Below are 23,473 nucleotides of genomic sequence, written 5' to 3' on the forward strand. Positions count from 1 at the left end.
GGAACATTTGTGGCTATGTCTCCCTACTGCATAAGCTCAAGAGTTTCTCTAGAGTATATGCTTAGGAATAGAATTGCTATGTCAAATTGTTTTTAGTGGTTGTACTAATTCACTCTTGTGTGAACAGTATGTAGTATCTTCATTCTTTTAATCCTACTAGTACTTGGTATTTTGGGATGCCTTTATTGTTGCCAGTCTGGTGGGTTAAAATGGTACTTCACTGTGATCTTGATTCACATTTTTTATTGCTATGGAGACAGTATGCATCTTTCCATATGTTCTTCAGCCACTCCTGCTTTTTCTATTGGAAAAACAGCAATGAGGCTGATGTGGCTTAAGCACAGTGAGGGACAAGGGGAGTGGTGGGACATGAGGATGGGAGGTAGCTGGGGTGGAGGTGGACTAGGTCATAAGTCTTGTGAGCCATGAAAATAACTAGATTACTCTGGCAAAGTATGTTTTCTAGAGAATAGACTACTGGGGAGTAAGACTTAAAGCAAAGAGAGATGTTAGAAAACAGTTGCAGCTGTTGCTCAAAATGGTAGCAGGTTTGGGGAGGCAATTGTTATTAATAAAATTTCTGATTAGCTTTAGTTCTGTAAAAGTTATATATGGTTTTGTATAAGAGCTACCTATTTCTATGTGCTAGCTACATATTCACTTATTTTCTCCTAAACATACTTTGAAGCTCCAGAACTTTATTATTTTTTTCATAGTTTCAATAGCAATTTCATGGCAAAATTTTAAAAACCTGTTACATTTATTCTTAAAATGTAATGACTTTTCTATTGCCAAAGATGTGAAGATTAATTGCTAATGTAATAATTTTAGCATCATTGCATCGAATGGCTTTTATGAACCCAGCAGCTGTGGTTACTCATATTCAGCAGCTGTGGTTATCCTGACTCAAATGGTTTTTCATCAGTTATTAGAAAAGTCACAAGTTCCTGGAAAATTCATTTTTGAAATTGGAAAGCTTAAGTTCCCATTTTTTCTCAGATATACTCTATTTGAATATATTATCCCATATTTCAAGAGCATATTTTTAGCCACAACTTAGCCAATAACACCATCGGCAAGAAGAGATAATGTATCTGTACCTTTATACACAGTGTAATAACTTCTGATTTCTAATTGTAGGCAAATCTGAATTTGAATACTTTTCATATTTTGAGTTCTAAGACCATTAGACAAAAGCAAGTTGACTGAAGGATATCACCAGTCCATTTCATTTTGTAAAATACGTAATGATGTTACATTTTTCCTTTTGGATATTTATGTAGAAATAATATATTTACTAATATCATAGACTTTTCAAACTTGTATTAGGTTATCATTCAGTAAGCTATAAAAGTGTCTCTTTGAAAATGCAGTTAAAGGGAAAGAACTATGTACTTATCTTTCCTTTGTGAATTATATTTCAAGATAATGAAAGAAAAGTTGATAAAACTCTTCCTTATTGAATAATTCTAGATAATAAATATGGCAGTAATGATGAAATTTGAAAAGTCATTATTTCACAAACTCTAATAAAATAATTGGTTCAGACAATGATTATCAGAGGTTGAACCCATTAGATGGAAGGTTTACGGGGGTGTTTGCAAGAGAAGGATAAGCTGTCACCACCTGTATCCTGTGATCAATCTTTGCATCAGAAAGAGGAGGCATTCAGACACTGTGCGCCTCCGAACGTGATGAAATATGAAGTACAATTCCCAGAAGTATTCTTTCAAAAAGAGTAAACCTGAGCCTAATCAAGTTTTAGAACCAATTTACCATTAACAGGAAACAGGTGTAAAAGAACAAGGTAAATGACAACACTGGAACCAGAATGTGGGACAGTTTGCAAGATAATGAACTCAGTTTAATCAACAGGTTAATGGCAGGCAAAAGAGGCAAGCGAGAAGGACTTCGCTATATTAATAAGACTTATAATACATAACAATTTATGACCTTTCTGTGAATCCTGATTTAAACAATTCAATTAAAACAAACGTTGAGACTGTCAGAGAAATTTAAATATGGGCTGGGTGCCATTAATGTGATGCCAATTAATTTTTTGTTTCTTGGGAGAAGTAATGGCATTATAGTAGTTATATCATTTTTTTTCTCTAGAGATACATACTGAGTATGTAGGAGTTAAATAACATGTGGTCTGGGATGTGTTTTAAAACACCTTAGGAATAATAACAAAAGGGAGATGAATGAAGCAAGTGCAGGAAAGTGTTGACAGTTGTTGAATCTACATTATGGGTATCTTTGGGTTTCTTTGAAAGTGTTCATAATAAAAATCAATTTTTGTGTATCTTTGGAAATGTTCATAGTAAAATTAATATTTAAAGTTTTTAAAATGTCATGTATATTTACATGTATGTTCCTGACCTTGTCACCCACCTTTTAGTACTTTCTTTTACACAGCTATTAGCACTTTTCTCCAAAAAAGTCTTGGGTGGGAGGTAGCATCCTCTATTACTGCAATGTTGAAAATGGCAAACACTTTTCAAGTCGCCCTCATAGCTAAAGAACAGTCATGCCAGCCACCAACTCCAGTTTCTAACAGGGAACTAGTGAATCAAAGAGGCAGTTTCTTTGCTCTCTTGAAAGGCAGTGGCGAACTAACCTACACCGAGTAAAAGGAAGTCAGTGATTGTCTAGTGATAGGGGAGGAAAGATTAGACGGGGGAGGGATTGTGAAGTACCAAGAGATAATTTTCGAGGTGATGAAAATGTTTGTTATTTAACACTAATTAGCAAGTTATAATTCCTGGTAACATCCAGAACTGAAGGCAAAGGTGATGGAAAAACCATGGCTTCTATGTTCAGTGGCACTATCAGGTTTTCCTTTTTCCACCAGAATAACCAGTGTTTAACTGGCTCTAGCCCAGTTTTTAACTTTCCTGATAATTCTGTAAACTACCTAACATTGTTTTAATAATTATCTTTTTTTACTTTTTACAGCTTTATTGAGGTTAATTAGCATTCAGTAAACAGCACATATTTAGAGTGTTTATTTTGGTAATTTTTGAAATATGTATATACGTTTGAGGCTATCACCACATCAAGATAATGAACATCCCCGTTACCCGCAAAAGTTTTCTGTTAGCACTCCCTCCTGTTTCTTCTCCCCTATTCCCAGGCAACCACTGATTTCTTTTTTATCAGTATAGATTAGTTTGCATTGTCTAGAGTTTTATATAAAAGAACAATACAGTTTACCATTTTCTTTATGGCTTCTTTCTCACTCAGCACAATTATCATAAGATTCATCTATATTATATATATTAGGAGCTCTTCCTGTTTATTACTAAATAGTATTCCATTGTATGAATATACCACAATTTGTTTATTCATTCAGTCATTGAAGATATTAGTTTGTTTTTGGCTCTGATATGGTTTGACTGTGCCCTCATCCAAATCTCATCTTGAATTGTAGTTGCCATATCTCCCATGTGTGAAGGGAAGGACCTCATGGGAGGTGATTAGATTATGGGAGGCAGTTTCCCCCAGGCTGTTCTCATGATTGTGAGTGAGTTCTCACGAGATCTGATGGTTTTATGAGGGGCTTTCCCCCTACATTGCTCTGCACTTCTCTCTCCTGTTCCATGTGAAGGACATGTTTGCTTCCCTTCCACCATGATTGTAAGTTTCCTGAGGCCTCCTCAGTCATGCAAAACTGTGAGTCAATTATATCTCTTTCCTTTATAAATTACCCAGTCTGGGGTATTTCTTTGTAGCAGCATGAGAGTGGATTAATGCAGGCTCCTACATTAAGCTGCTATGAATACTTAAACATTGATTTTATATCTTCATATGAACATATTCTTTTATTTCCCTTGACCAAATACCCAGTAGTGAACGGCTAGATTATGTGACAGTCATATGTTTAATCTTTTAATTAACTGTAAAACTGTTTTCAAATGTGATATATAATAGATATTATTTTAAAAAATAAATAGATGAATGTATTAGGAGAGATGAGGTCTTACACGTATTTGATTGTGTATACACATGATATAGTGCATTTATATGTTCCATGTGTCTTATTTGTATTTTGATAAATAACAAAAGTGTATTTTTACTATCAGTAAGTAGGATTGTTACAGCTGCTAATTATTCAGAGTGCAACAAAGTATCATCTCAAGGCAGATACAGCATTTCATATAATTTAGTAATTAATACCAGATCTTATTTAGTATTAACCAGTTATACACAAAATAGGAATATATATGATTTATAATGAAGTGTTCTGCCTAGTACTCCAAATAATATAGCTCAGTATTTGAATACTGATATATTCATTGTGTGAGTATGAATTTATAGTAAATATCCTTTGATAACAGGTTCATTCTCAATTTGCTTATGTTAAAATTGCACTAACTAGCGGATCTTCTGAGATTTATTTCCAGGCTTTTAATGTCATATTACCTTGAAAAATGATGATGTGAGTTCTTAACATGGTAGAGTGCCTGTACATTTCACTTTTGATCTTGAGTGAAATCTCATCTCACACATCACCAACATAAATTACAATTTGGTCTTGTGTGTGACTGGCGTAAATATATTTTAGAGACATGAGAAATACAAAGAAAAGTTTTCCTGCCTCCCCCTTTATCCTGCATATGTTAACATTAGAAAGATAAACCACTGCGTATTCTCCTGTCTCATGTTAGTATATGGTTTTGGGGGGGGTATGCATTTTTATGTATGCAGGGAAATTTTATATGGTTTGATACATCCTGATGTATTTGGTAACACAGTTAAACATCATCATTGTACGTGGCCAAGCATGCACAGGGAGCATGAAACTATCAAGGGTTTTTGAGGCCCCAAAATCATTAAAATAGAATATTTGGGCTGAAGTTAAAAATGTAATATTGTTTAATGAATTTTTATTCATTTCAAAAACAGAAGATACATATTGTAAACATAAAAGTATTCTAATTTTTTTTCTGCAAATTATAATATTATCTGAGAAAACTGATTTAGTGTTTTTCCTTTATAATTCTTAGACATTTAATTGTCTTTATTTGTCTTCTTGGGATAGGTAGGTCCTTATGTGCAGTGTTGAATAAACGTAGTGAGAGTTGGCATCCTTACCTTGCTATAAGTTTAAAGGGAATGGTTTTTAACATTTTATTATTATGATATTTGCTTCATTTTATAGATACCATTTATTAGGTTGTATTAGTTGGCTTGGCCTGCTATAACAAAATACCACAAACTGGGTGGCTTAAACAACAGAAATTTATTTTCTCACACTTTTGGAGGCTAGAAGTCTGAAATCAGGGTACAGCATACTCAGTTTCTGGTGAGGCTGCTCTTCCAGGCTTGTAGACAGCTGTCTTCTTTCTGGGTCCTCATGCGTCCTTTCATTTGTACATGTGTGCAGAGAGAGAGTGAGTAAGGTCTCCAGTGTCTCTTCTTCCAGGGACTCAAATCCTATCAGATCAGGCCCCGACCCCTATGACCTCATTTCACCTTAATTACCTCCTTAGAGGCCACTTGTCAAAACACAGCCATAATGGGAGTTAGGGCTTCAACAGATGGATTTTAGGGGGAACACAAACATTTAGTCCATAAATTTAAAATGTTTTCTAATATTCCCAGTACTTCTCTTAGTCTTCACTCTACAGCAAACTATCTCAAAACTTAGTGACTTGAAGTAATAATGTTTTCTGATTTTTAAATGATTCTGTGGGTTGGCTGGATTATTCCTTTTTAGTTTCACTTGAGCTTACATTGTAAGGTTGACTTTATTTGGAGAGTTGAGCTGGAAGGTTCAAAATGGTCTTACTCATGTTTGTAGACGGTGCTGGCTATTAGCTAGGGTGACTTGGTTCTTGATGTGGCCTTTTGTCTACAGGATGCTAGGATGGTGTATCAGGGTTTCAAGTCCAGAAAGTACACTGCATGTCCTTTTGAAGTCTAGGCTTTGTAAATTACACATTGCTTTTCTGTATTCTGTTAATCAAAGCAAATCCAGCCCAGATTCAAGATGGTGGAGAAGTAGATATGTCTTGAAATGGGAGGAGAAGAACATTACATTGCAAAGGATATGATTGTAGGAATGCATCATTTATCGAAGACTATTATTATAACAATCTCCCAAATCTTTGCTAAGTTTGCTAGGGGTAATTTGTTAAGAATATATTGATGAATTTTATTGTCCGTGTTTCCTCTAAATATTGAGAAGATTATATACTTTTTTCTCCTTAATTTATGTGAATTATAGTTTCTATGATTGAACCATATATGCAATGTCATCCTGTATATCTTTTTTAAAATGTTGTTTGATGTTTATTTATTTACTTGAATCTGTGTTCAGGAGTAAGACTGGTCTTTGAATTTACATTTTCTTTGATATTAAATTTTTACTAGCCTTTATAACATTATTTGGAAAATGTTGCCTCATATTTCTAGTCTCTGAAAAAGTAAGTGCAAAAAATATTTGTTTTAAAGAATGCTAATATAACTTACGTGTAAACTATTGGTGCCTGAGATTTACTTTGAGATAGTATTTTTAACTTCTAATTTAATTTTTTGACCAACTCTAGCCCCACTTAGAAAAACTCCACCATTCTTGAGATTGTTTTATTGATTTGCATATTCCTAAGAATTTCTCTATTAGCCAAATTTGCAACTTTTTATGGTATAAAGTTTAAAATAATCTCATGGCATCTTTTAGTATTTTCTAGATCTGTAATTTCCTTTAAAAGTAGAATTTTAAAATAAAATTTTTCCATTTTTAATTTTACCAGTAGCTATCTACCATTCAATCTGGTAAGAAGTCTCTTATTAGTGTTTTCAGTGAACCAACTTTTGGCTTTTTAAAACCTCTGATCTCTTTTGTATCTGTTTTCTATTTAAATTTTGTTTGCCCTTATTGTTATAGATAACTTTCATCTATATTCTTAACTGTGTAATTTATAAATTTTACTCAATTTTTAGCATTGCTTCTTTTTAACATAAGATTTGCTACTATAATTTTCCTCCAGAATCTCATTAACTGCCCATTCACTATTGTATAAACTTTGATATGTGGGTTTTTCATGAACACAGTATTTTAAAATTTTATTAAAATTACTTACTCGACCTTGAGTTATTTAGAAATGTGTTTTGTATTTCCAAGTGTAGGGGGGTAATTTTGGTAACATTTTACCAATTTCTAACAATTACATTGTTGTCAGATATGATCTGTGTGATATCAACTCTTAAATTTGCTAAGACTAGCTTTATGGTCTAATATGTGGCTGATGTTCTTAAATGTTCTCTGTGTGCTTGAAAGAATGTTGTTGCTTTTACACTGTTGGTGAAAATGTAAATTAGCTTTACCATTGTGGAAGACAGTGTGGCGATTCCTCAAAGATCTAGGACCAGAAATACCATTGGACCCAGCAATCCCATTACTGGGTATATACCCAAAGGATAATAAATCATTCCATTATAAAGATACATGCATGCAGATAATTATTGTAGCACTGTTCACAATAGCGGAAACATGGAATCAACCCAATACCCATCAATGATAGACCGAATAAAGAAAATGTGGTACATATACACCATGGAATACTATACAGCCATAAAAAGAAATGAGATCATGTCCTTTGCAGGGACATGGATGAAAGTAGAAGTCATCATCCTCAGCAAACTAACACAGGAACAGAGAACCAAATACCATATGTTCTCCTTCATAAGTGGGAGTTGATCAATGAGAACACATGGACACAGGGAGAGGAACAACACAAACAGGGCCTGTCAGAGTGTGGGCATCAAGACAAATGGCTAATGCATCCGGGCTTAATACCTAGGTAATGAATAGGTTGATAGCTGCAGCAAACCACCATGGCATACATTTTCGTATGTAACAAACCTGCACGTTCTGCACATGTATCCCGAAACTTGTTTTTTTTTAAAAAAATGATTGTTTGTTCTCCAGATATTGGGTGTATTATATGTCTTTCGGTCATGCTTGTTGATTGTGTTCAAATTTTCCATATGTGTTCCGTATGTGATCTACCAATTGCTGAGAAACCCACGTTAAGTATTCTGCATAATGCTAGATTTCTATTTCTCTGTATCTTCTGGTAATTTTATTATCTACAACATCTGTGTTTTTAAGTATTAGGTTGTGCAAAGGTAATTGCGGTTTTTGCCATTACTTTTAATGACAAAGTATCTATCTGTGTATGTGTGTGTGTGTGTGTGTGTGTGTCTATATATATACACACAAAGATACTTAGAATTATGTCAATAGATAGTGATGCTTTTTCCCTTGTAATACCTTTTGCTTTAAATTTTCTTGAGGTTTACTAAAAAAGGGTTACCTTTTAACTTTGAAATCTATTACCTTTTAACTTCGAATGTCCTTATGTTTTAGGTACCCACTTTTAAATATATATACATATGTTTAACCATTAACATATAAACATATTTTTAGTTGTTTTTAAGTAATGCTTAGCAATTGTTTTAAAGTAATAAATTACTGCAATTATTGATTTATTTGGATTCATTAATATCATTTTTAAAAAATCTCCTCTTTGGGCCAGGTGTGGTGGCTCATGCCTGTAATCCCAGCACTTTGGGAGGCCGAGGCTGGCAGATCGCGAGGTCAGGAGACCAAAACCATCCTGGCCAACATGGGGAAACTCTGTCTCTACTAAAAATACAAAAATTGGCAGCGTGGTGATGCGTGACTGTAATCCCAGCTACTCGGGAGGCTGAGGCAGGAGAATCGCTTGAACCAGGGAGTTGGAGGTTGCGGTGAGCTGAGATAGCACCACTGCACTCCAGCCTGGTGACACAGCCAGGCTCCGTCTCAAAAAAAAAAAATCTCCTGTTTGGCCTGCTGTTTTTTGTGACCAAGGGCCTTCTGCTGTACCCTTGTTTGCATTCTTTTAGATTCATTTTCCCTTTTAAAAAAAAATTCTGTTGTTTTTTTTTCTATTTTGGAAAATTTATTCTATACTTATTTTTTCCCTCAATGGTTATACTAAATTTTAATGTACCATCCTTCCATACAATACGGTGATTTAGAATGCTTTAACTCTGCTTACTTTATCCCAACTTAAATATGATTATTTTTCAGTGTTTTATTTCTGTTGTATATTGGGATCAATCTCTTTCTTCAATAGATTTATAAATTTCTTAAACATTTTCTTTGCTTACTATTCCTTTTTACTTATTAGACTTTCTTTTTTTGATGATTTCCTTCTAGCTAGTGTCCATGGTTTAAACAGTGAAGCTGTACTCTGTTTTGTCTCAAAATACTCATGTTTTATATTTTCTCAAAAAATAATTTTGCTAAATTTATAACAATTCTAGGTTGACAGTCTTTTTGTCAACATGTTTTGTCTTTTGTTGTTGCAGTTGGGAAGTGTTTGGAATAATCTATTATTTCTTTCTAGCTTCTTGTAATATCTTTTTTTTTTCTCTCAATGTTCTGCAATTACATTGGGCAGTACCAGCTGATTTCATTTATTCTGGTTGGGATTCTTTGACTTTTCTGAATATGAGAAGTATTGTCTTTCACTAGTTCTGGAAAATTCACATAAAGTTTCTTTTTAAAAATTGCCTCTGTCTCCTTTTATTAGCTCTTCGTATAGTAATAACGCTGAGTAGGCATATATTAAGCCTTTTTATTTTCTTCTCCATGTTTAAAAAATCTTATTTATTATTTTGTGTCTTTGTATTTTTTCTCCTTTTTGGCTTTAGCCTTTAAGATTTTCATTATTTTCTTTGACAATTCTGTCATAAATTTTAAGTCATTTTGTTGATGTTCTTGCTTATTCATAATTTTGAAATGTGCTTTATCATAAAATTTTCTCCAGAAATCTAGTCTACGTATTCCCTGTAACAAAAATGTAAATTATTTAATTTCTTTGACATCTATAAAATGAGAATTAGTGTTTATATTCCTTCTTATTCCAAAGAAGAATTACTGGCAGTGACTAACAAAAACATAAATAATCTACTAGTATAAAATCAGTAGTTGAGGAAATTAGTGTAAGAGAAAATTAGCATGGGAAAATAAAATAAAACTAAGGAAACAGTTTATGCCAAACAAGACAAAACAAACAAAAAAGGTTGTACTTTCTATAAAGTTGGTATTGTTTGATCAAAAATCATTTGGGGTGCTTCATGATATCCAACGGAAAATACAATTATATATAAAATTTAGTGTCTTACAATAAAACATACCAATTGCTCAGAAAAGGTAGGTGTTCCTGAAATGTCTCTCACTGGTCTTTGAAATGACAACAGGTGAAGTAGGAGTGGCAAAATCTTCTGTGGTTTTCCTATAATTTCTTCATTTTGAAATATTATTTTCTGAATGTTTTATTTTTTAGAGATGGGGTCTTGCTTTGTCATGTAGACTTGAGTTACAGTGGCTTGATGGTAGCACACTGCAGCTTGGAATTCCTGGGCTCAAGCAGTCTTTCTAGCTCCTCCTCAGTAGTTACAGGTGCATACCACCATACCTGGCTAATGTGTTTTTAAAATTTTTTAAGAGAAGAGGTCCCAATATGTTGCCCAGGTTAGTCTCAAACTCTTAGCCTCAAGTGATCCCCCCACCTCAGGCTCCTGAGTTGCTAGCATTGCAGGTGTGAACCACTGTGCCTGGCTCCTTTACAATTCTTACAGATCGCCCAAAGCATGCCAGTGGCATAATTCATGCTGTTAATTATGGGTAGAAAGTGGAAGAATTGATGTAAATATGTTGTTAATGAATGAAATTTTATCCCTTTTGATACCATTTTAAAGTAGTATTATGAAAAAATTATATTTAACTGGTTTAAAATATGAAAAATAGATATTTTATTATCTATGCTTTATAAAAAAGATAAGTGTATGTGTTCGATTTTGTAAAAACAGATAGTTCATTGATACAAGTTATAGCCCTGTCCTTGTTAATAAAAATGTTATTATACATTTGAACTCCCTTTCTTATTACTGCCTGTTATTTAAAAATTATAATATGATAGTATTATTTAAAAAGAAATCCTCACATGTTATTTTTCTTAGACAGAAGACATCTTTTTTTGGTTGGTGTACATTTTATTCTTAAAACAGATCTTAACATCATGCATAAAAAAATTTGCACTCTTTTTCCTTTAGACATCTCTTTGCATTCTTATTTGTTTTCTGTCATGTTTGACAAATTTAAAACACAAATAAGTAATAGCAAAACTTGAGTTAAAATAGTACTTCTTCTGACTACCAACTAGTTGTGTTTTGTAGTGTAGCAAAGCTGATAAATTAGGTGCTATTTTACGGTTCAGCTAGAGCAAATGAAAATAATTTATCAGAAAACCAAAAAAAAAAAAAAAAAAACACTGAATCACAGGTTTTTAAGAATCAGTGAAACACTCTGGAAGTAACTTGAGTTTAACAGCATGATTATTGATGTTTAACAGTTAAGTTGTACATTCATTCTGAAAGATTTATGGCCCTGATTTTATTATGAACTTTACTAATGTAAGAATCTAACGAAATATGAAATATAGTTCAATATGTTACAAAAGGAAAAACAAATCACATTTCTCCCAAAGTGAAAACAGAAGTCGTCAACATGTTATAAATGTTGAAGTTTAAAATACTGACTTAGGAAGACATATCTGGTTTTTTGGATTTATTTTGTTTGTTTTAGACAAACAATGAGATAAAACAATCTTAATATTTAAGTATAATATGAAAAACAATATATACATCATTGATTTTATATATGTAAACACACATATATCACAATATCTGTAGCCTAATATTTAGCATAGTTAGTAATATTCTGGATCATTAACAAATGATTAATAAGGTTCATTAATGTTCTTAAAATGGGAATCATTAAGTATTATTTTAGAAAAAAAGTGAGTGTCATAGGTGGGAACTGAACAATGAGATCACTTGGACTCGGGAAGGGGAACATCACACATCGGGGCCTATCATGGGGAGGGGGGAGGGATTGCATTGGGAGTTATACCTGATGTAAATGACGAGTTGATGGGTGCTGACGAGTTGATGGGTGCAGCACACCAACATGGCACAAGTATACATATGTAACAAACCTGCACGTTATGCACATGTACCCTAGAACTTAAAGTATAATAATAATAATAAGAAGAAGAAAAAAAGTGAGTGAATTGATTTTGGTGAGAATAGTGATAAAGAAACTGATAATAAGGACATTATAGAATTGAAAGCCCTAAATAGGGAATACTTACCTTGCCTTGTTTGAATTGATTGACCCATTCTTTTTTCACTGGGGCCTTGTATGTAGAGGAAACATTGAAATTACAACTTAAAGTTAATGTAGAGCATTAAAACATTTACAAATAATTTATCAACCAGTAATTATTGCTTTACCATTTTATACGGTTTATTATGCTATTGTTTTTCCATTCATTTCATATTTTTAAGGAAACTATCTTTGTCAGCATTTTGAGATTATGAAATTTAAATCAAAACAATTCCAGATTTCAGAAATGAACAAATAGAGACACCAAGTGGTTATTAATTATGGGCAATTAGAGCTTTCTGGGTAAAGAGGCAGCTTTAGGCCAGGACTGGTTGCTCACGCCTATAATCCCAGCATTTTGGAAGGCTGAAGTAGGAGGATTGCTTGAACCCAGGAGTTCAAGACTAGCCTGGACGACATACTGAGACATAGTATCTACCAAAAATAAAATTAGCTAGGCATGGTGGCACACACCTGTAATCCCAGCTAGTAGGGAGGCTGAGATGGGAGGATCACTGGAGCCCAGGGATTTGAAGCTGCAGTGAGCTATGAATTGCGCCATCGCACTCTGGCCTCGGTGACTGAGTGAGACCCTGTCTCAAAAAAATCCAAATAACAACAACAAATGAAGCATCTTTCAAATACAAGCCATTACAGTATGTAATTTTAAAATCATTTTTCTCCAACTTTAAGTTCTTTTATTTTTTTAACTGCTTAAACAGTGAAATATTAAGCCAGTTGAAGAAAGATAATATGATTATAAACTGTTGACAACATTTTTTCTCTCTATTTTTATAAAACAAAATATGTCTGTTTTTGTACCTATGCTCTTTCTTCCTGTTCGACTGAAATTATTTTTATTTGTTGATACTTATTATTTTCTTCATTCAGGTTATTTCACAGTTGAGGATTTTGGGCAGATCCGTAACAGCTGGTTCCAAATTTGATAGAGAAATCTGGTCTAATGAACTTTCTCCTGTCCTCAATCTCTGGAAGAAACTAAACCAGGTTAGTAGTGGAATATTCTTCCGATTCTTTTGCTTTTTTCTCCCTGTCATTTTTTCCAGCATCATAACCATGTGCTCCCCATTTCTGCCTGAGTCATACAAGTAATCACATTGCACAGGTTCCTAACTGTGAAGTCATGGCCCAGGACCTCCTTTCTCCATACCAGTGCACATCAAAGTTAGTATTCTTTACTCACTCTTTTATGAAACCGATCTTTCCTTATCTTTAAATAAGTAATCAAATTCACATAATTTCAGTTTTCCCCTTTAGCAGTTCATTCCTTGTCTCAATGTTTGATAATTTTCTTCCCTTAGGACTAGGCTTCTTGTAACACTTTCTGAGCCCAGTTTCCAACTTTTTTTCAATGACATTGGCAGTTTTGTATTTTCTAGTGATTTTCCCAATTCGTGCAGTTCTTAAAATGTATATACATATACAACCATGTAGGTATTCATATTATATATATTATTATGTAATATAGCTATTTATTCTGAGAATAATGTATGATTATTTTCAGTTTTTACTTAGTAATAATATGGAAATGGCATTATTTGCATAATTGACCAAGTTTACCTCTTATTAAACAGAAAACCGATGGCAAAAGTAACCTTAATTATTGCAAAGATCTCATCTTACATTTTGGAGACATAATCCAGGTATTCGTTGGAAAGTTTCCTTCTCCGTGAAATATAGTTAACTTGTTTGACTCAATTTCCAGAGTTTGGGGGAAGATTAGAGTCCACTCTATAGTTTTGGCACCTTAGTCCCCTATAATTTTTCTCTGCCTACTTCTAAATTTGTACTGTCCATGTTGTTTTTATTCCAAATTCGATTTAACCTTAAAGCACAACTTACCTATCTGTTTTTTATAAGAAATTCGGTCATGTGATTTTGTAGCTTTACTGATCATTAATGAAGTGCGAGGAACAGCTCATATTGCTAAGTGTGCTGTCTTCTACTAAGTCACTTTTCTTTGAACTACATTCTTTGAAGTTTTAGCACTTCTTAAAGTTCCCACAGTTGACTCTTCCATCTGTGCGAAATTTACTTGGATGTGTCGTTTAGACTTCCTTGCACTACCTGCTTCTCTTCATCAGGCACATCTGATTTTATTGCTAGTCTCTCTCCCTCACTGCCAGCACACATACATACCTTCTTCGTCATTCTGAGAAAACTTTTTTCGATTATTACATAAAGAGGACTATATGAATGACTTCAAAGGCTTATATGTAGATTATTTGCCTCCTATGACCCCACTCAAGATTAGAAACTCAGTGTATTCTCTGCCGTTCCCCAAACCCTCGTTTTCTTTGTTTTTCTTTTTCTTTTCTTTTTTTTCTGTTTTTTGTTTTTTGTTTTTTGAGATGGAGTCTCACTCTGTCACCAAGTTTGGAAGGCAGTGGCACCGTCTCTGCTCACTGCAGCCTCCGCCTGCCCGGTTCAAGCGATTCTCCTGCCTCAGCCACCCAAGTAGCTAGGACTACAGGCACACGCTACTGCAACCAGCTAATTTTTATATTTTTAGTAGAGATGCATTTTCAGCATATTAGCCAGGCTGGTCTCAAACTCCTGACCTCAGGTGGTCCACCTGCCTCAGCCTCCCATAGTGCTGGGATTACAGGCGTGAACCACCACGCCCAGCCCAAACCCTCATTTGGAATGCAGATATAGCCCATTACTAGTTCTCTGATGTTGGATTTCTGCCACAACGGACCCCCTAATTACCTGATTCCTACATACAAAGGAAACAGGGTAGAATCCGGGGTTTGAATTAGCATTCAAAAATCATAATTTTATTTTAGGGGAAATCATAATTTGATTATGAAATTATGATTTCCCCTAAAATAAAATTATGATTTTTGAATGCTAATTAATAATGCAGTTAAGTATTTTGAATTCTCGTGACTTATGTGACAGAGATAAAAATGTAACTTCTAGAACCAGGCTGGTGGGGTTCAAATTTCAGCTCCAGAACTTTCTAATTGTATAACTTAGGAAACTTACTTGACTTTTCTGTAAAATGGGTATAGTGATAGTACTTACTATCATTACTTACTATCATCACCAGCAGTGATATTATTCATGAGGATTAAATGCATTAATATATGTAAAGCTTTTATAATAGTGTCTGGCATATGTAAGCGCTCTCTTTTAACTATTCATTTAACATTTCTTGAAGGTACTTTTATTATGAATAGTCATTTATAATACATGACCATTCGTTTTACCCTTTTTCAAGCAAATTATTTTTATTTATATAATCATATTATTGGTCAGTTGTTCATTCAAATATTTTAATGAGTATGTAATGTGTTTCAGTGATTTTTATGCTAGGGACTAAATAGAGAAACTTGTGGACAGAACAGTCATGGTACCTACCTTGTGGAGTTTACAGTTAGTTCATAAGAGAGATATTAAAAGATGAAGCAAGTAAATAAATTATTACAAATTATTGCAGATGCTGTGGATGGAAAGGACAAGTGCTGTTATAATAAGGGAGAAGACCTATTTTGGCCTGGATAGTTAGGGAGTATCTTGTTTGAGAAGTGAAATTGAATCCAAGATATGAGCAATGAGAAGCTAGGCAGACAGAGTTGGAGGGGAAGACTACTTTAAGCCAAGGTGACAGCATACACACATTCCCTGAGAAGAGAAAATGCTTGCCGCAGTCAATGAAACTGAAAGGATGCCAGTGTGATTGGAGTATAGAGACTAAAGGATAAAGTAGATGAGGTAAGGGGATGCTATGATCTGAATGTTTGTTTCCCTCTTGAAATTCATATGTTGAAGTCTTAACTCTCAAAGGGATGGTATTTGTAGATGCGGCCTTTGGGAGGTTTGATTAGGGCATAAGAATAGAGCCCTCACAAATGGGATTAGTGCCCTTGTTAAAGAGGTTCCAGAGAGATACCTTACCCCTTCCTGCACGTGAGGACACATCAAAAAGACAGTCATCTCTGAATCAGGAAGCAGGTGCTCACCAAACACAGAATCTGTGACGTCTTGATCTCATATTTCTCAGACTCCAGAACTGTAAGAAATACATTTCTGTTGTTTATAAAGCTACCTAGTTTATGGTGTTTTGTTATACCAACCAGAGCAGACTAAGACAGGGGAAGGAATTTTATTCCAAGTCCAATGGAAAACCATGAAAGTTATAGGTAGAGTTACAGGTAGAACTTCCTTCAGAAAGTTTTTGAAGAAAGCTGTTGTGTAGAAGATGGTGAGAAAGTAAGGAGAACATTCAGGAGACTCTTGCAGTAGTCCAGGTAAGAGCAGTTGATGCCCTTGAGTAATGCCAAAATGTGGAGTTATTATCAGAAGAAGAGTGGCTGGAGTATCAGTGAGGGAAACAAACAAAAACAAAAAAAGCCAAAAAAGAACAGAAGACTGTGTTATCATGGAAACCTTGAGGAATCTTTAGTTAGGAATGAAATTGTTAACTAGGCCAAATAGCTTCTGAGAGGTTAAACAAAATGAGGACAGAATTAACCATTGGATTTTCAGAATAAAAGCTGTCGCTGGTGACCCTGACAAGAAAAGTTTAGGTGGAATAAGGAGACTAGAAGTTAGATTTAAAGGCCAACTAGAAATGTGAGATGAGGAAGTAGAGTCAATGTATCTAGACAATTCTTTTTTTAAATGTGCTATAAAGGAGAATAGCAAAATACAGGGCCCAGTGTGTTTTTTTCTTAGAGAGGGAAAGTAAGTATTAGGTTGGTTTTAGGCTAATGAGAAAGATTCAGTAGAGGAAGTAGCTGAAGATGCTGAAAAATTAATTAAAGCTCTTAAACCATTTAGGAAAACAAAAACAATGATTTTTGCTAAACGAGGGATCCATAATAAATATAGACGCTCTTGCTTCTTAAATATGTTAATTTTTTTTTTTTTCTTTAGAGATGGAATCTTGATGTAACTATTTCTATCAATGTGAAACTACTGAAGTTTAATCTTGCCGTGCTTTTCTGTCCTTGCTTCTGGCCACATAGAATTCCATTGTTCCAGCATTTACAAGATTGTTTGGTTTCTGTGTTTGTTTTTAATTATTGGCTCAATCAGGATACATGAAATATTTTTCCCACTTTTTACAAATGTTGATATAATCCCAGGTATTCCTTTAAGCTCTTCTCAATGTCACATTTCAAACCAATTCAATTAATCGTTTCATCTTTCTGTCCCTTTGTTTTCTTTGACTTGGCTTAGTTGACAAAATAGAGTGCTATAAAGTTGCTAAACATCCTTGTTCCCAATTTGATCTTTATATATCTACTCTTTAAATGATTTAATAGGTGGCCAGGCGCAGTGGCTCACGCCTGTAATCCCAGCACTTTGGGAGGCCAAAGTGGGAGGATCACCTGAAGTCAGGAGTTCAAGAACAACCTGGCCAACATGGTGAAACCCCCATCTCTACTAAAAATACAAAAATTAGCCAGGCATGGTGGTACACGCCTGTAGTCCCAGCTACCTGGGAGGCTGAGGCAGGAGAATCACCTGAACCCGGGAGACGGAGGTTGCAGTGAGCCAAGATTGCACCACTGCACTCCAGCCTGGGTGACAGAGCAAGACTCTGTCTCTAAATAAATAAATAAATAAATAAATAAATAAATAAATAAATAATGATGTGATAGGCATTTCATTTAAGTACACTGACAACTGGTCTAGGTTTAGCTTGATTTTTATCCTGTTATTTTGCACGAGATGCCTTAGTAATACTACAGTTCCAAGAAACTGTTCCAACCTGTTTTTCTTAACACATCAGAGGTAAATGTGCAAGAATACTTTAATTGTTTTGAAGTAATTTTCTCCAAAACTCAGCTTCTCTTGTCTCTCCACTGCTTTTTTTCTTAATTAGAACTATGAGTTTATGAGAAAATCAGTTTAGGATATGTTTATAAGTGAGCTGGAGAGGAGATCTACTAGTGTGTTATTTCAACTGAGAGAGAATGTTTATCCAGCTGCTCTAAAGATTCTAGAATTTAGCAATTTCAAAATTGCTATTAGGGGTTTTGATTAATACTCAATTTAAAATCTTGCCACAAGACACACACTTATTCCAAAACAAAATATTTTCCGAGTTTGTTCTTTCCCAAACTTGAGCTCCTTTAAAGGAAATAGTGATAGATATGGAATTAATCTGTGTATCTTTTAACAGCTAGAATTTTAGAGTTTTCCTGTTGGGGATCATTAGAAAAAGCTACCATCATGTTGAAACTGGAATATGGAGATCCTGAAATGTTTCTAGTGATTAAAGGGATTGGAAAACATAAATTAAGTCTACATTACCAATTGTGACTAATAATTTAAGGCATCCCAAAATGTTATTGTAGCTGATTTAGCATGCATTCTCTGCTGCTTTATGTATAAGGGGAAAAAAACCCTATTATATAAAAGGGAAAGACCAGCTAGGCCTATTTTGACAGTAGACATTATTTTATTTTCATGAAGCCAAGGACTCACAAAAACTCATGACAGATAGCATGATGACTTCCCAATGTAATAGGAATCTTTTTTCCATATGAGGACCTTGAAGCTCCATAAGGCAAGCAAGAAAATGCCATTAATAAAAAATATGCAAATGTCTGGCTATTCTAGATACTTGACGGAGAATGATGAAAAGGAAATGACTAAAGAAAACCAAATATATAGTACAGTTTTACTAAAATATTAACATTTTACATATTCATGCTATTAACAATATGTGTAAAGAATCTAACTCAGTACATACATTTGACTTTTAAAAGATCAAAATACTAACAACTTCAGTAGATTCTAAGAATTTAAGAATCTGAACAAATTATGAGCAAAAGGACTAGATAAAACAGAGGGGTTGCACTGACAAAATAAAGGAGATAGGAGGCTTTAGTGAGAAGCAGTTTCCTTTTGATTATAATTTTTTTAAAGGGCTGGCATTTTATTCCTGAGTTTATTTGTTTGAATAGTTTTATAATTGATCCTTGGAACATTTTTATGATGGCTGCTTTACAGTCTTTGTTCAATAATCACAACTTCTGTGTCATGTTGTTGTTTGCATCTTTTGATAATCTTTCTTTTTAAATTTAAATTGAAGTTTTACTGGTTCTTGATATAATGAATAACTTTGTGCTATATCCTGAACATTTTAAATATTTGTAAGATTATGGTTCCTATTTAAATCTTTTTTTTTTTTTTTAAGTAGGTAGTCAACCTATTTAAGTTCAGAATGCATGTCTTGATTCACTTCTATAGGCTGTGGTTCCAATATCAATTTAATTTATACAATCCCTGCAGTGCTATTCCGGTCTGCCTCACTTGTGTCTTCTGTGACAGGACTTTACCATCACCACAACCATCACTGCCTCCTCCCCACAGTCTCCACAGAGCCCGCTGTGAGAGGGAGGGCGTGCCCTCTTGTTACTTCAGTAGTGAGGTGGAGCCCAGAATTCCATCCACAGGCACTGCAGGGGAGGAGCAACGCCTCTTACTTCAGGGAGCAGGCAGAAGCAAGTCAGAGTACTGCCCAGCAACCTGGCATCTCTCCTACTGCAGGCCGGGGATGACTCATGACTTTTAAAAAAAATAATTATTGATTTCTTCTTCTTTTTTAATTCGTAGAATATTTTACATTGGTAAGTTAGAAATGTGCATTGGTGCCCGGGCACAGTGGCTCATGCCTGTAATCCTAGCACTTTGGGAGACCGAGGCAGGCAGATGATTTGAGACTGGGAGTTCGAGACCAGCCTGACCATCATGGAGAAGCCCCGTCTCTACTAAAAATACAAAATTAGCTGGGCATGGTGGCACATGCCTATAATCCCAGCTACTCAGGAGGCTGAGGCAGGAGAAGCGCTTGAACCCGGGAGGCAGAGGTGACGGTGAGCCAAGATCGTACCACTGCACTCCAGCCTGGGCAACAGGAGCGAAACTCCGTCTCAGGAAAAAAATAAAAGAAATGTGTATTGGCCTTTTGTAATTAAATTAGTAATAGAAGGTTGCTGGAGATTTCTAAAAATAAATTATGTGAAGTCCAGAAATTGTAACTTTAATTCCTGTTGGGCTGAATAAGATAGGAACTCACAAAAATACTGTAAGTACTTATGTTCAGGCAAGGGTCCAAAATACATTTTTTGATCAGATTGAAACTGGGAAAAGGTGTCATTTTAACTCATTGTTTAGATCTGGGCTATTTCTAACCTTCAACCTTGTTGAATAGCCAAAGGAGAGAACTGAGAAGGCAAAGCTAAGTAGATATAGCACTATAATTCTTTATTGTACAGGGAAATTTTACCCTATTTCCCCTTCAAAAGGTTTGAACATGCAAAGAAATTATATTTTGCAATTTTTAAAACCTATATTATCTTTGGCTTTATGTGTTTGAGCTATGTTCAGATTGGTTGAAAATAAAGGAAGAAGTAGAGCTTATGCATTTTGGATTAATCTGTAGCTTTTGTGCATCATAAACTAGTTCAACCATCTTTAATAGACACAGATAAGAACAAATGCCCCTTTTTTGTGAAGTAGTTTTGAATGCAGGGCAATAGAACTGGGAATAGAATTTATATCTTAAGAGAGAAAAATATTTAAAATTGTATAGGCATTAAATATGTTTAAACTTCCTTTTCTGTAAAATGTAGTCATGGAACCAAGGGCAATTGAATAGCCAGTGTCTCCTTAGGTGGTACAACAAAAATGATGGATTTGGAAGAAATGATGGAACTCTGGGTTTCATCTTTTGGTTGGGACATTTCCTTAATGTCTTGTTGGATTGAATGTAACAGTCACTTTTCAATACAGAAGTAAAGCAGTATGTCAGGCATTTACAGGGCAAATGCCAATTTCTTGAGTATATGTGTGCATATATGAATGTGTGTGTCACGTGTGTGAGAGAGAAAGCAAGAGAGTCAAGGTTAAAGTCTTTGTAGTCTATTATATTCATGCATTTTAAAGTAAAACACTAGAAAATAAAGCAAAAGGGATCAGGACTCAAATCAAGGTTTATTTGTAAATGAACCTTTAATAAGAAAAAAATGTTTTTCATATAATTTTCAGTTTAATGTAGTTTATCATTATTTTTTATAAAATCTTACTGGTAAGATAATATAAAATGTTAAAATAGAACAGAAATGAGATATTTTTACCATTCATTCTTTGTTTTTGAGATGGAGTCTCGCTCTGTTGCCCAGGCTAGAGTACAGTGGCGCAATCTCAGCTCACTGCCAGCTCCGCCTCCCGGGTTCACGCCATTCTCCTGCCTCAGCCTCCCGAGTAGCTGGGACTACAGACACCCGCCACCATGCCCGGCTAATTTTTTGTAATTTTTTTTTTTTTAATTTAGTAGAGACGGGGTTTCACCGTGTTAGCCAGGATGGTCTGTATCTCCTGACCTCGTGATCCGCCCGCCTCGGCCTCCCAAAGTGCTGGGATTACAGGTGTGAGCCACCGCGCCTGGCCACCATTCATTCTTAATGCAGTTTAATGTCGTAAAGCATGGAGTATGAAACTTCACTGGTTGGTTTAAAATTCCATATCTGCCACTTACAGATGTAATTCTGCCCATTTTATTTACTTGCTTTGCCTAGTTGACTGCTCTGTGAAATGGGGATAATAGGTTGTCATAATGACTAGATTAGTTAATACTTGTAAAGCACTTAGAACTGTGCCTAGCCCAATGTTAAGTACCCAATAAACATAAACTATTACTAATACAGATTTTAAAGATAATAGTAGGAATGTAATTGCTCTGTAATCTCTCTGTGTTCTTGAAATTTGATATCCCTTTGATCACTAAACAATTTAGAAGAGTGGCATAATTTTTCCAGCATTTATTTTTAAAATGTAATTAACAGAGAAGCTTATCCTAATAAGGTAACAAAAAATAGGTCTGTAGAAAAATGTAGCTTAGTTTAATATAATGGGTCATTTTAGAATCCGAATTAAATTGCATATTAAGCAAGTTTTCAATCAACTACTAATGAAATTGTTCTAAAAGAATTACTTCTCTGGGAAGAATAATCATTTTTAATGAATGATTAATATATGAGTTGTGGCTAAATGTTATTACTTATTGGGTTTCAGATGTACACGTTTGTATGTGTCTGAGTGTGGGTGTGTTTTATCTGTTTTATCTCATACTGCTTTATCAAGTGAGTTTTTTTAAAAACATATTTCATTATTCCAATAATTATTGCTAGAATGCTTTTTCATCATTTTTCCACTAAATCAAAGATTCTGAAAGGAAATCTTAAGTAATTCTTTATACGTAATTATGAAAAGTTTTAAAATCATCTAGGACACCTACTCACATTTTTATCAGATCACTTTTGTCTTTTTAAAAATTTGTTTTATTATTATTATTATACTTTAAGTTCTAGGGTACATGTGCACAACATGCATGTTTGTTACATATTGCCATGTTGGTGTGCTGCACCCATTAACTCGTCATTTACATTAGGTGTATCTCCTAATGCTATCCCTGCCCCCTCCCCCCTCCCCACAATAGACCCCATGTGTGATGTTCCCCTTCCTGTGTCCAAGTGATCTCATTGTTCAATTCCCACCTATGAGTGAGAACATGCGGTGTTTGATTTTCTGTTCTTGCAATAGTTTGCTGAGAATGATGGTTTCCAGCTCCCTACCAAGGACACGAACTCATCCTTTTTTATGGCCGCATAGTATTCCATGGTGTATATGTGCTACATTTTCTTCAGTCTGTCACTGATGGACATTTGGGTTGATTCCAAGTCTTTGCTATTGTGAATAGTGCTGCAATAAATATACATGTGCATGTGTCTTTATAGCAGCATGATTTATAATCCTTTGGGTATACACCCAATAATGGGATGGCTGGGTCAAATGGTATTTCTAGTTCTAGATCCCTCTTATTTATAAAGTAGAAACCCAGGTTTTTCTTTAGTTTTAAAAATTTGTTGTTACCTTTATACTCTATACATTATAATTGTACATATTTTGGGGGTTCTATTTGATGTTTAAATTACATATATGTTGTATAGTGATCAAAGTAGGGTATTTAGCATATCCATCAACTAATGCATTTATCATTTCTTTGCAGTGAGAATATGGAAAGCCTCTCTTCTAGCTATTTTGTACTATGCTTTACTCACCCAATAGCTATAGGGTACTGTAGCTATAGTCACCCTGCTGGGCAATAGAACACCAAAACTTATTCCTTATATCTAATTATAACTCTGCACTTGTTGAACAACCTCTTTTTATCTTCCCTTTATATATCCCCTCCACAGT

At 34.5% G+C, this 23,473-nt stretch overlaps 1 protein-coding gene across 1 annotated transcript in view; it reads left to right on the forward strand.

Annotated features, from left to right (window-relative positions):
- Positions 1–23,473, forward strand: part of DYNC2H1 (dynein, cytoplasmic 2, heavy chain 1) — a 376,294-nt gene that overhangs the window by 246,649 nt on the left and 106,172 nt on the right. Inside the window, exon 84 of the mRNA XM_011984411.1 lies at positions 13,121–13,237. Within this exon, the coding sequence (XP_011839801.1) occupies positions 13,121–13,237 (117 nt within the window). The remainder of the gene's footprint in view (positions 1–13,120; positions 13,238–23,473) is intronic.

Source organism: Mandrillus leucophaeus, unplaced genomic scaffold, assembly GCF_000951045.1.
Source record: "Mandrillus leucophaeus isolate KB7577 unplaced genomic scaffold, Mleu.le_1.0 Scaffold267, whole genome shotgun sequence".
NCBI lineage: Eukaryota > Metazoa > Chordata > Mammalia > Primates > Cercopithecidae > Mandrillus > Mandrillus leucophaeus.